General features: G+C 39.9%; 1 protein-coding gene across 1 annotated transcript in view; it reads right to left on the reverse strand.

The window, feature by feature from the left end:
- LOC138627323 (versican core protein-like) overlaps positions 1-9735 on the reverse strand; it is a 30093-nt gene extending 20358 nt beyond the window's left edge. The window contains exons 1-6 of the mRNA XM_069709579.1: positions 9666-9735; positions 8460-8843; positions 7569-7743; positions 7285-7412; positions 5383-5676; positions 1349-2617 (exon numbers count right to left, since the gene is read on the reverse strand). Coding sequence (XP_069565680.1) covers positions 1349-2617; positions 5383-5676; positions 7285-7412; positions 7569-7743; positions 8460-8843; positions 9666-9735 — 2320 coding nt within the window. The remainder of the gene's footprint in view (positions 1-1348; positions 2618-5382; positions 5677-7284; positions 7413-7568; positions 7744-8459; positions 8844-9665) is intronic.
- Between the last annotated feature and the right edge of the window lie 6236 nt (positions 9736-15971).

Below are 15971 nucleotides of genomic sequence, written 5' to 3' on the forward strand. Positions count from 1 at the left end.
ATCACACCTTGCTACACCTGTCTTAACATGCAGCTAATGTACTGACCTGTAAAGGCCAAAATATCTATTTTGATTTTAGCAAATATCTCATTTGCCATAATCAAATGTATCCACAATAAAGTAATTGACACTGTGGAGGAATGTTCATTATTCATTGGGTCTCTATGTCTTATCAATGCGGTCTCTCTATCTTATCCTTAGCTCGCAAGGTCACTATGTCCTCTTGAATTTTTTTGTGTTGCCGTAAGGCAAGGTCTAAAACAACTATAGACAGAGGCAATCTAATGCCCTAAGATAAAACAAGTTTCAAGGATGAAACATGCGCCTTTTCTTATCTTGAAATATAGATAATTCTGTGGGACAGCATTAACCGGACCAGGGAGGAGATGGGAACTCAGAGATGGATTGGCAAGACACATTTACCCTTGTCACTGTCTCTCCTCGATTGAGTTTTTTCAATAAATGTTGTTGCCACCCAAGTGGTCTCCTTTGACTCCTCCACCCCAAATTTGAGTTTTTGTTATCCTAGTATCACCACAAGTATTTCATTTTATTTATATGATCTTTAGGGAGATCACACCCTCACGAAGCTGTCTCTTTCTCTCATTTTATACTCTTTCTCCTCCTATATCGTCTCCACCTTTTCTCACTTGTCTATGTCAAAATCATTATCACAACATCTGCTCAGATAGACTGACTGTGTCCTAAGACTAAGCAGTCGTTCAGCAGCAGTTCACACTGAAAACACATAAACCAGCTTGGTTGATTGAGAAAAAATCTGACTCACCGTTCAAACATGCACTAGCACACCATAACTGCTTGTGTTTTTCTGTATATGCAATCTACAAATAAACTGCCATAAATATCACAGTATTTTACTAAAGCCAGTCTAAGTGCTTTAGAAATAAAAGTCAAAATCATACAGGAAAAAAAGTACAATAGATTTCAAGCCATTCATTTCATCATACTGGATATCGATAAAAGAGGCACTATACATTGCCTTTGCCTTTTCTTTTTACTAGTTTACTTCAACCACCATACTTTATCACCAGCAGTCACAATCAAACTTTGTCTTCAGCACCCTGGACAGCACAGCTGCCCCCCATATCCTGCTACTGTACAACAACTTTATTATGAACCCCCCTACAACAAAGCAGGCAAACAATGCATGACGCCAAGTTTGAAACATCAGTATTTCTTTTTCTTTTTTGTGGCCAATTAAAAATCCTGTAATGGCAGTCGTCATTCGCACACAAACCACATATGAACTACACTTAAATTATTTGAATAGAAAACAAACATTTCGAATGAAGCTTTAAATGCTGAAGGTATTGGGTGTGTATCTTACCTGAATCATTCTGAATCAGCATGACGGTGGTTATTTGGATGGACTGCTCATCAGTGACCACTGAAAGCGGAGAGGCGACTGCGCTGGTCACAGCTGAAGCCACAGGAGCGGATGTAAAGAACTCAGTGCCAGTCTCTATTGCTGTGTCATCCTCTTTCAGGTTGTCCCCACTGTGCTCTGGCACCTGAGTGGTGGACTCATCACAGACGTATACAGTTGTTGACGAAGTTGCATCTTCAGCTAACATTTCACCATCTATCAGGATGGCGCCGGCTGTCTTAGCTACAGATGTGGCTGTCTTTGCTGAATCCTGTGTTTGGGGTGTGGTTTGTGTTGCCGTGCTGGTAGTCTCTTGGGACCCTGTGGTGGTTATCTCCACCTCACTGACAGTTAGGGTGGTATTTATGAAGGTGGTGCCAGCAGCTGTGGGGACTGTTGTTTCATCAGTTTTATCAAAAACATCAGTGCTATGGGATAGGCTGGAAGAGAGGTCCTGTTGGGGTGGTGGAGTAGGTGGCAGACCCTCGGGAACAAAATTAACCTCAATCTCATCCATGAAACCGTAGTTGGGGAATGGCGTTGTTGAATGAAGCCCAATGTCTGAGGTCGATAGTGATTCTGAGGAGCCAAACGCTTCCTCAGAGGTCAGTTCAGTTGCTTCTGATTGAGTGTCAGTGAGGTCACAGGCTATCACTGTGGTGATCCCAGAAACCGGAATAGTTTCCTCCGTCTTCCCCTCAGCAAACATAGACTCTGTGCTGAGAGAAGCGTCTGGTATGGGGACATCAGGTTGGATTGTGCTGATCTTAATCACTAAGTGATTCTCTTGCTCATCGGCAGACACTGTGGTGTCAGTGCTTTCCACCGTTATTTGAGGGTCTGTGATTGTGTCACCACAGTCGGGAGTCGATTCCACAAAGGTTACGTTTTGACTTACAAAGCTGTCAATGTCAAAGTCTGATGCAGGCGTTACATCATTAGCATCCTCATGTTCCGCTTTGATAGTAGGTGCAACTGTTGTGAATAACTCTTCTTTCTGGCTTGCTGGAATGGACCGAGGTGCAGTCATACTGGTTGAGAACATAAATGAAGGATTTGTGGGAACTGGGGAGTCTGGAGACTCGTTGGCCCCTGATACTGTGTCAGACTTTGGGGTTATCACAGTGGTGGTACTCTCTAGTAAAGGTATGGAGGTGGAACTGACGGTGGTGCTGATTTCTATCACAGACACATCCACAAAGGCAGTCTGGTTGATCACGTGTCTTCTTCCTGGACAACACACATAGAGATATTGAATTTAAAAATCAAAAATTCTAAACATCATCTGTGAAAAACTGCTATAGTGTGATTATTGTTGAGTATTTAATTACCAGCGCTTATAACTGTTTTTATCAATCGTATACTCCATTTAATAATCATTTATTTAAACAGTGGGGCTTTTGGTTGAATAAGAAAAATGACCCAATAAAGAAAGATCGAACAAGTAAATTGACAGCCACCTTTTTTGTTTCACATTCATGATGTGTAAGACAGATCAAATCTATATAAAATAGTAGATGTTTTATACAAGCGTGTCAGTATGCGAAGCTAGCAGTGTGTATGAAAAGCCTTATAAGTGGGTTGCAGTCAAGTAGCAATATGCCACAGCTCCAATAATAGTGTGACACTTGATAATAAAGTGTCCATAGACAATTGAGCTCATTTTCAAAGTGGTGTATTTTCTGTGAAAAGCCAAGTGCACTTTGGCTGTTTCTCTAAACATTTCCTGGTCTGTCTGAAAGAGTTCCCATGACTGTCGCAGAAGATTTAAACAGCATATAAACTTCAAGTAATCTAGTGTTGTGGTTTTGTGAGAGTTGTCCTGACTTTGTTTTTTACTCTATTGTACCCAGATGAGCATGTACCTGTATTTTGTCCTGTCATTGTCAGTCCCTGATTTTATATTTTTATCTCTCAGTGATGGTCCTCGGATGCTCACTAATAAATTTTTCTCTGTATTTATATTGTTTGTATTAATTACAGAGTCCTTTTAACTCCTTGATTTTCTTGAGGGGCCCTCTGTCCTACTCCCATTTACTCACGTCCATAAAAAAAAACTGTGTAACAGCCTCAGAAAGCTTTCCTCGGTGGCCCAGACAGACTGTGTAACAGCAGCTGTTGACCATTACATACTAAACCCTTTCCTTCGTCAAACTATCTCTGATGTAAGACCTGAGACATGTTTTTCCCTAACAGGAAAACCCGGGTTTGCTCTCAGAAGGAGTCCATTATCCCACTGATGCTATTGAGCTGTTGCTGTTACTGAGGCCTCTGTTTTCTTCAGGCCAATGCAAAGACCGATCAGTGACCAATTATCCCTCTTTTCCCTCGGCACCTACCTCTTTTCCCCTGCCCTTGTGTGTAGTCTAAGTGACGTCGGTTTACATATTTATTTTTTGAGATACTATTGGGAGTGGGAAAGCAGGAAATGATGGAGAGAGTCCCACCAAAAGAGGGTACTTAAAAAGCACTTACAATGGGGTGTAAATACAACATGACTGAGAGGGCTGACATGGAATACACAGAGCAGGAGGTGATGGTGGCCTGCTTGTATGCCCTCTGAACTCCATGGGGACTTATCACTGCGAGAGTTAGCATGGCCCAAGGGCAACCAAATGGCCAGGCAGTGAATGGCTTATCTGTCCAACCTCTCATTTGTAAAGATGGAAAGGCTGGGTCAAGGGTCACCAAGGATGACTGAATTTAGAAGTCCAGCAGTAGCTTTGGCCATTATCCAAACGTCTGTTCTGATAAGTACAAGTGAGAATGACAGAGGACAAACTGACAGCGGAAATGAGAGGTGAAAGAGGGAAAGGGAGTAAGATAGCGAGACTAAAAAGGCTGACAGGTGTGGTATTAGTAACTTTTACAGCTTTTCTAAATGGCATCTATCATCTGTCATTTGGTGTTGCCCTGGGAATACTGATTAGTTAAGAGCACTCTCATTTTAAGGGATTAGTCTCATTCTGCTAACTTCCAGTGAACAACAAAGTGCCAATTCAAATAGAGATCCATAATTATACTCTCCTTCCTCTCATGGTCAGTAATCACCATGCTTCGCAACATGAGGTCATTTATATGCATAACTAATCCCTCAACAAGTGAAAAAGTTTTAGAGTCACAACTGATGAATTTACACATCCTCATCACCTTAATTGCTCAGGTTATTTTTGTATTTGTTATATTTAGAATTTATTTTACTTTTTAAAATATATTAAGTAAATTAAAATGCTTTAATAATCCAAATTGTCCTCAAGTACTTTGTTTTACATAATCAATGAGGTTGCATGAGAATAAACCTTAATTAACTCAGCTGGAAGTATTAAAGATGTTAAGAAAGAAATCCCAAACAGATACAGAGTGGTGTCTAACTCCTAAGCAAACTATTTGTCATTAATCCTTAATTAGAGTATAAATTGGGCTGTGTATTGCTTTCAAAGTGAACAGAGTTTACCACTGTGATCTTACTCTTCTCTTAGCTAATTTTGTTGCCTCGGAAATGGGCGGGAGACAAAAATGTGAGACAGTGAGGTCAACTGGACGCTGTAGTCTGGCACATAATACGCAATGCTCTTAAAAAAAAAAAAGAAATGATCCCCTTGCTTAGCTCATGTTGTTGCTGTCATTGAAACTATACAATCATAATGCATGAAATAGAAACATACATTGAACAGAAAAACTGACAAAAGATGAGAGGTTGTAGAGATTTTAAAGTGTTGGTCTGGTTCAGATGACGCAAAAGTGTGCAGTAGTGCAAAGAAGCAGAAAATCAAAGGGTGGGGAAGCAAAAGTGAGTAAAAGTAAGAGATGAGCTCATAGCTCCTTACAGCCAGGCCTGGTGGTGTCAGGGAATAGTCTGCGCCTTCACTCACTGCCTGTCTTTTATAAACCCAAATATACCATATGCATCGTAGGACCCAGCATATGCAGGAAATAATTGTTCCATGACATACTGTAAGTACAACAACAACAAAACCTTCAGAGTGAGTTTGTACCTTTAAAACAGTAAGCTCCAAGCTTCGTAGATGCTTCTGGGAAGCCAGTCTGGTTTCTGTAGCGATACATGGTCCTGACACCGAGAAGGCCTCCCCCACAATTCATTCTTGGTACTGCAACAGGATGTCGTGCGCTGCCATCAGAGAGCCAGCCATAGTCACATCTATCCAGCCCCTGTCGCCAAGCAGCATGGAGCTGGCCAGGGGTTGCAAGGACAGAATTCTTCTTTTTACACTCTTCACGGGCCTCTTCTAAAGTCATCTTACGGGTCACATGCGCATAGAAGACTTCACCTGAATCGAAAAGGGCAAAATGCACAAAGTCAAAGGCAAAATAGCAACAAATCACCAGTTGTCACAGCAACAAAAGATGATTACTCAAAGTAATCCACTTAGGGTTTGTGTATTACTAGCAGATGAACAGTAATTTCCCCTTTGTTCAATAATTATTTAAACTGAAAACTGAACTATTTTAGCCATCATTTAGAGTCATGTCAAACTACAGATTTTGGGACAATTTTGACCTTTCAGAATAGCCAAAAACAGCTGACAATAGTCACAGCTGTGCAGGGCACAGACCCAAAACATCTCCCACCAATTGTATTTAGGACAACAGTAGTTCATTCATTATATTAATCTGAGGTGGGATAGAAATGTAGACAATGTGGTTGGCCTGTCAATGAAAGCATCTGTATTTCAGGACATTAGGTTTCCCCTCGGTGGCTGAATGAACCACATTATACCTTCCGTTTCCCTTCTTCATGTTTGTGTAAGGGTTTTACTTCATAAAGGCTGATGCAAGACATGAACATTTGTCTTTGTTTACAGGATAATATAAATGAAAGACTAGATAATTGTAAGATGTTAATTGAAACCAAACAACATTACAAGACATGACTGACATGGTTTCAGTTAGTCCTGGGTGTAGCGTTTCCAATATCCAATGTCGGTTTCATCACATTCATTTTCAAGGGTATTGGAATTAGGAGATGCTATCCACCCAGCAATGTCTTCTCTTTCAAAAGCAGAGAACAGACATTAAATCCTCCACAAAAAGTTACTTTCAACAACCAAATTTCACTATTTTACACAGGAGTTTAATTTTCTGCTCTTTAAATATTATATTTATGACTACCAGAATGCTAATTTTGTGGTGAGCATGAGTTTAACTTTAGAATAAAAAATATTTATTTTAAAATTTAATCTACCTCTCAAACTCCTTTAATGTGATTTTTTTTTTTTTTAAATCTTATTTTAGGCTGTATCTTTTGTCCCTGGATGAATTTTAATGGTTAATTTTTATCTAATTTAATACATTCAACATTTATGTTTCACTTTAACAAACGTCACATCACATCTGCCAGGTATGTTTTCCTAAATCATACAAGAAGGACAGCATACTGAGACAATTTTAATAATCGTATAATTCTAATGCTATGGAGTACCAACCGCCTAACTAAGACATACAAATATGTGACCATCCGCGTGGAGTTTAGTCCATTCGCAGTAACAGGCTGGATAATGAACAGACAGAAAGAGACTTGGCCTAGAAGTGAAGACTTCCCATAAGCAGTGCCAAAGACATTTAGAAACCTCATTATCACATTTTTGTTGGGGACTTTTTTTAAAACCACTCTGGCACATAATAAATTTCAATTCCCGCCTTAGAGTCAAATTATTAGAAGCTTTTCTGTAACCCCAACTCTCACTTAAAAAAATGCGACATTGTTTGGTGCAACAAAATCTTTTCAAAGGTCATCCATTATCAGCAGGGAAATATTCAAACAAAACAATTAAGAGTTCTTCCACAGTCGTTTTATGAGCTGTAAAAGTAATTTGCTTTTGCACTGATATAATTTGGAGGCATGTGGTGGTGCCTCTAAATGACACCTCATTGCTTACCATCAAGTTTGTCGACGTAACAGAACACATCATAGGTCTCCGTGGGTTTCCTGGTTCCATATGACCTGACACCAGGTTTAGTCTTAAGGTTTCCATAGCAGCCCTTTCTTGGTTTTGTAATTGGGTATCTGTAAAAAAAAAAAAAAAGGGAAACGATGCATAGGTCACATCATCACAAAAAAACATCTCACATCACCTCAGAATAGAATTACATATATATGTTATTGAAAGGCAATGCTGTTAAAAGAAATAACTTTGGGGCGAACAACTCAAATGCAGCTAACCTCACTGTCTGGTCAGCAATCCAACCGGCATTACATTGATCAAAGCCGTCCTCATAGGCTGCTTTCAGCTGCTCAGAAGTAGCAATGTTTGCTCCAACATTTTGACAAGTTTGGACAGCGTTCTGGTAGTCCAAACTGTACCTGCTGGCGTTTGCTCGGTAGTGAAAAACAACACCTGGAAACAAATAGTGAAAAAAAAGATCATTGAAAGACTAAATATAATGATGTTTTGTATAGGAAGTTGAACGTAGTGATCTGGAATTAATTAGCATAATTTCAGTGCTGTAAATTATGACAACTGTCTTATAAAGCTCAGTCTATGAGTGAAATAATTGAGTCTCTCAGCTTCTTTGGAAAGGAGGAACTTTGCAATAAACCGAGAGGATAAGCGAAATACTCTACACTTCACCACAAATGAACAAGATGACTGCACATGATGCCATGGCCCTGAGATCCCCATATTTGTGGACAGTAAACAGACGCAAAAGATATGATTGATAGTCATAATTAACATTGCAGATAGTTGGAAGAGAGGTTGTGCAGACAGTAAACCAATGAAAACCAAAACTATCTCGGTATCCCCCGCCCATGTTTTCTAAATGAGTTATATCTCCCAGAGTACATCTCAAGAGACAACATGGAAATGCACATAATGACACTAGGTAGGGATTGGTAACGCCTCCTCTCCTCACCCCCACAGACACACTGTCATTTTCAGGATGATGGGGAATACTGTTATTGCTCAGCGATGGCAAAGTAAAAAGACTTGGTAATGCCCATTGAGTTTACATTTCACTATTATTAAGCCCTTGCAGCAAGCCCCTCTACAATTTTCATGTTTTTTTTGTCTGATTCCAGCATGACGTGGGAAGGACACTGTGAATCTCTTACCGCTGACGTCGAGGTTGATCGTATCCTGGGTGTCTTCAATGCCATACATGACCTCGCAACGATAAGTGCCCGCATCGCTGGAACGCAGCTTGACCATTGTCAGTGAGGCGTCACCAACATTCTCAGGGTGACTGGGCACTGACACACGGTTCCTGTAGGTTGAGCCGATCTTGATGACCCCATTTTGTGCAACCAGCACTGTGGATTCTACACCTCCCTCTATTTTGGTCCATTTGATCCGCAAGTAATTGCGGCTATGAATGTCTATTCCATTTGAATTGATGACTGGTGCTGAGGTTGGGATCGTGGAGAAGAAGCAGGGAAGAGCTACCTTCCCTGAGAGGGACCCAGTGACTGGTCTGATTATTGATAATGCGTTGATGGCTGAAAGGCAAAAAGCAAAACCATTAAATACAGTCCCAGTTCATATGAATTAGATTGTAATGTTGCCCTCCTCTCTCATTTTCCCTGTCATTCATGTATGTATATATTCTGTCTACTCCCATGCTAACAGAACTGCCTGACTCATTTACATTGATAGGGTGTGACAACTACGCCCAGCCTAATAAAAAATACATGCATCATGGCTTGAAAAGGGATCTTGGAAAGTCAAACCTCATCCGTAAAACGATGGGTGTGGGAACACATTTAACACTGAGTGTAGTGTATGTACAGCCTGTCTGTATGAAATTAAGACTAATTGGTTAACTGGGGGGAGTCATGCTTGCATCACTTCATGTTGGACCACTGCTTAGTTGCCTCTTAAATAATCTTTCTTGTACCTACAGGAGGACTCACTGATTTTGACAGACAGATCCACACAAAAAGAAGTGAAATATGTTACCTGACAATATCAAATGTATTTCACCTCTCATGATCTCTCAGTTCAAAACTAATGTTACACCTACATTTTGGGAGGGGATGTCAGTCAGAATGCATGACACAAATGAATGGCAACAGGTTGAATCACACCTAGCCCACTGGAGAGGAAGACTTCACCCCCTTTTTCTTTTTTTCTTTTTTGGAAGGGATTGGGGGCCATTCACAGGGAACACTGTGGGGAATGCTCTGGAAACAGTGGTGGGACAGCCCCAGAGGCATGACTCTGTGTGCTTTAACAGAGGCTCTTATTAGGATGTGGGATAAAACCAGCTGTTCAGCTTCCAGACATGGAGCAGAGTCTAATTGAAAGGTGTCCATCCGTACCCAGAGTCAGGGACAAGGGGCCAGCACAGCCATGGGGGCCAGAGAGCCCGAGACGTAAACCTTTATTCATTACGTCATCTTCACCTTTGAGAAGAGTCTCGCAGGTTTCACAGAAAGGAAAAGAGAATATCAAAGTCTGCTACTTTAAAAAAAAAAAAGGAAAAAAAAAAGACCCTTGATAGTGTGGGGCCCCTCTGATGCATTAGTATAGATGCCAGCTGAGTGTGTCAAAAATACAGAGAGGTAGAGGAGAGGGAGAATTGGAGACATCAATAAAAAAAAGAGAGCGGGAGGGAAGGAAATAGGAGTGACTAATAGAGAGAGAAAAGCAGTGGGAGATATAACTCATTCTACACTTACCTGTTGCAGTTGCAGCTTCACAAAGAAAATATAACCACAGGATATGCTTTATATTTAGAATCATCTGTTGGACAAATTGAAAATGTGCATTAGGAAACAGCTTTACCACTTCATGCTATTTCTTTATAGTGCATCTGCAATTTGGTCTACTTAAGCTCTTTTCTATCACCTAAGAGTTTCAGGGGAAAAATATCAGACATAAAGCTAAAACCTTTTTTTTTTTAACAAGTTAACCAAATGGAATTATATACAGTAATTCAAGTTTTATATATAATGGGTTTGATCAAATTTTTTTTTAAATATGCTGACACTTTTTTTGTTTGTTTTTAAGTCCCCAGATACATGGGACAAGGCATCTACCTGACATATCACAGCATCAGAATATGTTCATTTCTTTCTTTTAGAAACCGTATTTTGAGGACATTTAATGACTATGCCCCGTGTGAATGTGTGGGTGGCGGACTCGAGAGGTAAAACTTCCTGTGCGGTCACTCTTAGAAACAGGAGGACAGGAGCCTAGCCCCTCGTCTTCATTTGCACCCCGCTGTATAAACAAAAGCGGTGGGTCGCATTAGAAGCTGAAAGCTATTCTATCCATTATTTTTAAAACGACACACTCTCCGTCTTATGGCAATTATCGCGGAGCAAAGATCATCATCTAAAACAATTAAGGGAGGCAGTCTGTCACTGACTTAATGCCAGCTAGTACCAGATAAGTCTATCACGATAAACGGATCCACTAAAAACAACAATAAATTAAATTAGACTACAATGAGAGCAAGAGGCCCAGTTCTAATAATTTTATCGATTACCAATTGCATATTTAATTCAGTTATGTAAAATCATAAATACAAATATGAGTAAAATAATATCCGCAAACCACATGCAGTTGCCGAAAGCTTTCTAGGAAATCGAAAAAAAAGTAATTCACAGGAGATCAGTAGCTTACTTCAGCATCACACAGGCGTATAATTGTTAGAAGATTTTTGGAGCTCGTGTCCATTAATACGCAGCTCGGTGATTCTCCCTGCTGTGAAGCAGAAGCGTCTGCTTGATCTGTCCGTCATGTATTAAGAAGCTGATTAAAAATTGACTTCTGGTTTTCGTGTTGTTCCTATGACTTGTGTCTATGCAGAAACACCTGTTACTCCTGGATACTCAACATAAATCATGAAACGATAACATGGTAAACTACTCATCTATTTAATTTCAAACGGTAAGAATTGTAAATTGTGGCGAAATCTACAATCCAGTGTTGACTTCTGAAATGCACTTGCCTCACTCAGTAGCGGGACACCAGTGCGGGTTATCTAAGGACACCACGGTATCATTGGGTGTGTTTGTGTTAAATCATTTGGAGACTGAAAAGTTAACTTAAATAGACGGAATGACTTTGTTTGTCAAACATTCGCCTCATATCATAAAAAAAGGCACATCTTGAGAAAAAAATAAACCAACAATTAGTTAATGTAGAGCAATAGTTTAAATTCATTCTTCAGTTCAAGGAAACATAACAGAAAAGTACTTACGTTTAAATGTGTTTTAGTCCATAAAATGTACATATATGTCCTTAAACAGAGTTAGTCCCAGTGCGTAACATGCGCGCGTAAAAAGTGCCAAATAGGTCCACTCCAAATTGTCTCAACAGCACGTATCTTCTCGGTGAGCCTCTCTCGTCTCCCTGATGCTTCACAGTCGCTAGGACCCACTGCAGGATTATCTTGGCTCTGAACGGAGCGACAGAAACAGTGAAGTGCTGGCATGCAACAAGTTCAATTTTGCCTAACTCGCACTGTTATTTCGTCGGCGTTAGAGAGGAGGGGCCCATCTAAAAAGTGAATGAGACACCTTGTAGAGGAGGGTGGGGGAGGAGGAATCGTAATTTGACCATGTGCCTGAGAGGTACATCCTCATCCAATCACGCTGTTCCGACATGAGCCGAATCTTTTTTACATGTTACAGTGAGTTTCTCTTGACTTCGGACCGCCAAATAGCATAAAGTCATCCAATTTAAAATAAATAATACCAAATATAAAACTATTTTATAGGTGTTTCCTGTTTATATTGTAATCAACTACCTTAGATAAAGGGGTGACACTGATGACATGTGGAGAGTGCACCAGTCACATTCAAGGGTGCGCAATGGAAACAGGGTGGTGCAGACATGTCTCTGGCTGAATTTGAGTCACAACATACTGTTTGTTCCAACAACATTTATTGTGAGGGAGTTTTCCCATCCATCCCACTGAACCACACAGACACTTCAGACAGTCTCATCTCTCGAGTAGATTTTGTGTTATGCCCAAAAAATAGCGCCAATCAAGTTTGCCTTGTTATTTTGTACACAAATTTTAACAATAGTGTTTTGTGTGTTTACGGTTTACAGGAGTAAAAACTAAGTTATCAACAGAAACGGATCAGCTCAAACATGCATGAGTGCCTGACTGAAGCGGCAGAGTCAGCAAACTGTGGCTATCTGGAACCTCTGTGCTTTGCTTTTCCACACGGGGGAGAGGCTGGACCACAGTTTATCACTCTGGCCTGATGAGCACCATGATTGGCTGCTGCTAGACAGGTCGGAGGGCTGAGCTGTGTTTGTGGAGAGGCTGGTCTTGGTTAATAATGTCAATATGTCTGATATAGCATGTTAAACTGAGCATAAAGTCTACATTCATGATTAATGCAATGTTATTGGTCTGCGTTGCTTAAAACTAGGATGCTCCTGAGAGTAAACATGCTCATTGTTTATCTATTATGGGCTGTTTTCTGTTGTTGTTGTTTTTGTTTTTTATTGATGTCTTCTTGGTGGATTGGTGACCTGTGTCACTTGTTATTTTTTAATAACATCCTGGGATAACAGCTTGTCAATGGTTGAATTGCATTGCAATCTGGTTCTACTACAAATCCTTTTAGGGGGGGTTCAGTGTTCTGCACTGCATCCTCTTTGAGCCTATTAAACTTTGTTTACCTTAAAGAGAATTCTTCAAACTTCATGTTTGAATACTGTTGTGATATCTGTAATATTTTCAAAGTGTAAGGCAAGAGATGTGTGCAATTTTGCTGAGTCATTTTAAACTACAACCACATGACAAAAGTCACTTCCAAAATACCTACAGTAAGTGAGCATTGTTATTATGTTAATAGTGTTCCTTAATGTCAGCATCTGAAAGACATATGAGGTTATGCATGTGATTGAAAACTGACAGGAGGGCCTGGCGGCCAACTGGGGTGGACTAATTGCTCAAAATCATGGTATTCTTGTCTGAAGCCAGTTGAGAGTCAGAGCAGAGGTGAAAATCCTCTGACAGAAAAGCCTACCCCTGCAGCCTGGGGGCCCTTGTAAAGAGTTGTAGGTGCCTTTTCCATACCCGTGAGCATTGTAATCATTTCATGGCACAGCCACAGTTACCCACAATACATCTCTTCCCTGCAAGGCTGGACGGGTCTGGACAGCAAGACACTGAGAAAGAGAGTAAGCAAGGAAAGCAGTGAATGAGAAAAAGAGGGGAGGCTGGGGGTAACCATTTTAACTAATTTCCTATCAAACATGTACAGCCTACCTCTTACTGTGGCATTATATAAATATTAAACAATTCAAATAGATAAAATCTAAGACACTTCAACAGATCTTCAAAAGGAGCAATATGAGACACATTTGAACTCTGAGCATTCAAAGGAAACAAAGATTATTGTATCGCAATCAATAAGACTGATAGTTGTTGACACAGCTCAAGGAAACTGATTTCACCTAAAGTGAGCTGTCCTGCAGAACTTTGAAGGCCAAAGCTGCTCTCGTTCCGTGTATTTTATTGATTAGATGCAGTGAACTCCTCCCAGATCTTTTCTTCTCTGGTTCTGTGAAAAATAAAATGTCCAGTATCTACAAGCACATGTGGAGTCGAGAAAATCTGCAATTACTCACTCAATATGCTCGACAATATGTTTACTCCTGCATAAATGAACAAAAACATCCAACTGGCACACATGCAGATTATAAAATAACTTTTCTGTGTATTGCTAGAAGAAAAATAAATTGATATATAATAGTGTGAAACAAATTGTTCAATTGTATTGTCAAACAAAAGCCAACAACCAAAAAGAGGAGAAACAGCTTGCAGTGATTTCCCAAGGTACAAGCTTGTGGTGGGTTTTTGTGAGTGAACCCCCTGTTTTGAGCAGAAAATGTGGGAAAATGAAGTTGCCTCTGGACAGACATGAACCTTGACCCTTTAGAGTCAAGTAAGGAGGTCCAAACTACTGAAGCTGATCCCTTCAGCTTTAGTGAGAGGCCAAGATAGGTCAGCGGGGTCAGTAATCAGTGAGTCACATCATTTGTTTGGAAGCCCTTCCTGATCCTTTTGGTAATTGACGGAGGTGTGAAATGGAAACTTGACACTTGCTATGCACATGCAGTGCATTGGAAATGGAGTTTTAGTAATGTGCGAATCATGGTTAAACTATTGATATAAAATTACTTATTCACCGACTTCATTTTTTTATGTGGTTTTTAAATTCTAACAAGGTTTTCCTTTTCTTTTATAGAAAAAACAAATGAGAAACAAGTTATCATTCGGATATTTTTATGTCTTCAGATATGCCTGGAATCTTTAATAAATTAATTGTTTTGTAGGCAACAGCCTGATTGATATTGGATTTTTAAAACCAACACACATTGGTGTTTGATAGACCAAATACATAAATAAACTAGAAGGGCATTCAAAGAGCATAGACTGCAAAGGCCAATCATCCACTTTTCTATGATCAAATCACCACAGTAACCACCAAAGTTGTGGTGATGCTATAATTGGTTCTGGTTCTCTCCTATGAAACATTGTCCCCAGGTGCTCCATAACAACTGCATGTTGTATTTAAATTTGGGCAGGTACATGTGTATCCCAGAGGATTACCGTGAATGTGGATTGTGATGCTGAGTCATCGTATTCTAAGAATGGCCTATGTTGTTGAACTTTACTGCCATCTATTTTAAGATGCATGGCATTCTGTAGGCCAAATGTCATTTTCTTGAAAACAAAAAAGAATATGTGAATTCCCCCAAAGAATTTAACAGGTTCTTACTCAGCATATGCTACACACTTCCACTACATTTAAAGAAAATTGGGCCGGTTGTTTTTCCATAATCCTGTTGACAAACAAACAAACCAAAAATATAACCTCCTTGGCGGACTTTATAAATAAAAACTTACAAAGTTAACAAAATATAGTCTGCTATTCATGTTAAAGACATTTCTGTTTGTACAAATTTGGCATCTTCACACAGTCATGTGTTGCTGGGGATATCTGTAAAAACAGATTAAGGCTCGTTTACGTAAAAGGAACATCTTTCCATATCAGGTATACTAAAAAAAAACAGTAAGTTTGATCCGAGTGAAGATCAGTTTTCAGACTGAGTGGCTCCTCTTTTTCCCGTGTTAATCTAAAAGGTAAGCATGGGTGAAATAAAATGCAGATCTTCTTAAACTTTGTAAAGGTGCTGATTCAAGCCAGGCTAAAGCTCTTGAGAAAACATGAAGCCTGTAAATCCTGAATGTAATACATATTAACATGGTTTCTGCAAAAAAAATTGGCAAAATGTTCCCACTCATTACAAAATTTAATCAGATAGTGATTCAGGCCAACCACTGAGGTCAAAGTGTGAGCGGTATGAAAGGATCCAGTTCTAATGGTGATTGTTTGAGGAGCCCAGCAGACTGGAACTTTGTAATTCACTGCATCTTCCACCTTCTAGCAAACCACTTAATTCTGAAGGGATGGCAATGGAACAAAGATAGAGGAAGTGAGTGAAAATGGGCGTCGGGCTTGATAACCAAACACAGACCACGTCACAGATCTTTCCCAATTGCAGTTCACATAATGCAGCATTGTGGAAACCATTTAATTGTCTAACCTCATCCTTATCCTGATGTAATCAGCCTGTGCATGACCTCT

Source organism: Brachyistius frenatus, unplaced genomic scaffold, assembly GCF_029030835.1.
Source record: "Brachyistius frenatus isolate BFR_SWC_R1_liver_20210118 unplaced genomic scaffold, ASM2903083v1 Contig_83, whole genome shotgun sequence".
In the NCBI taxonomy this organism is placed as follows: domain Eukaryota; kingdom Metazoa; phylum Chordata; class Actinopteri; family Embiotocidae; genus Brachyistius; species Brachyistius frenatus.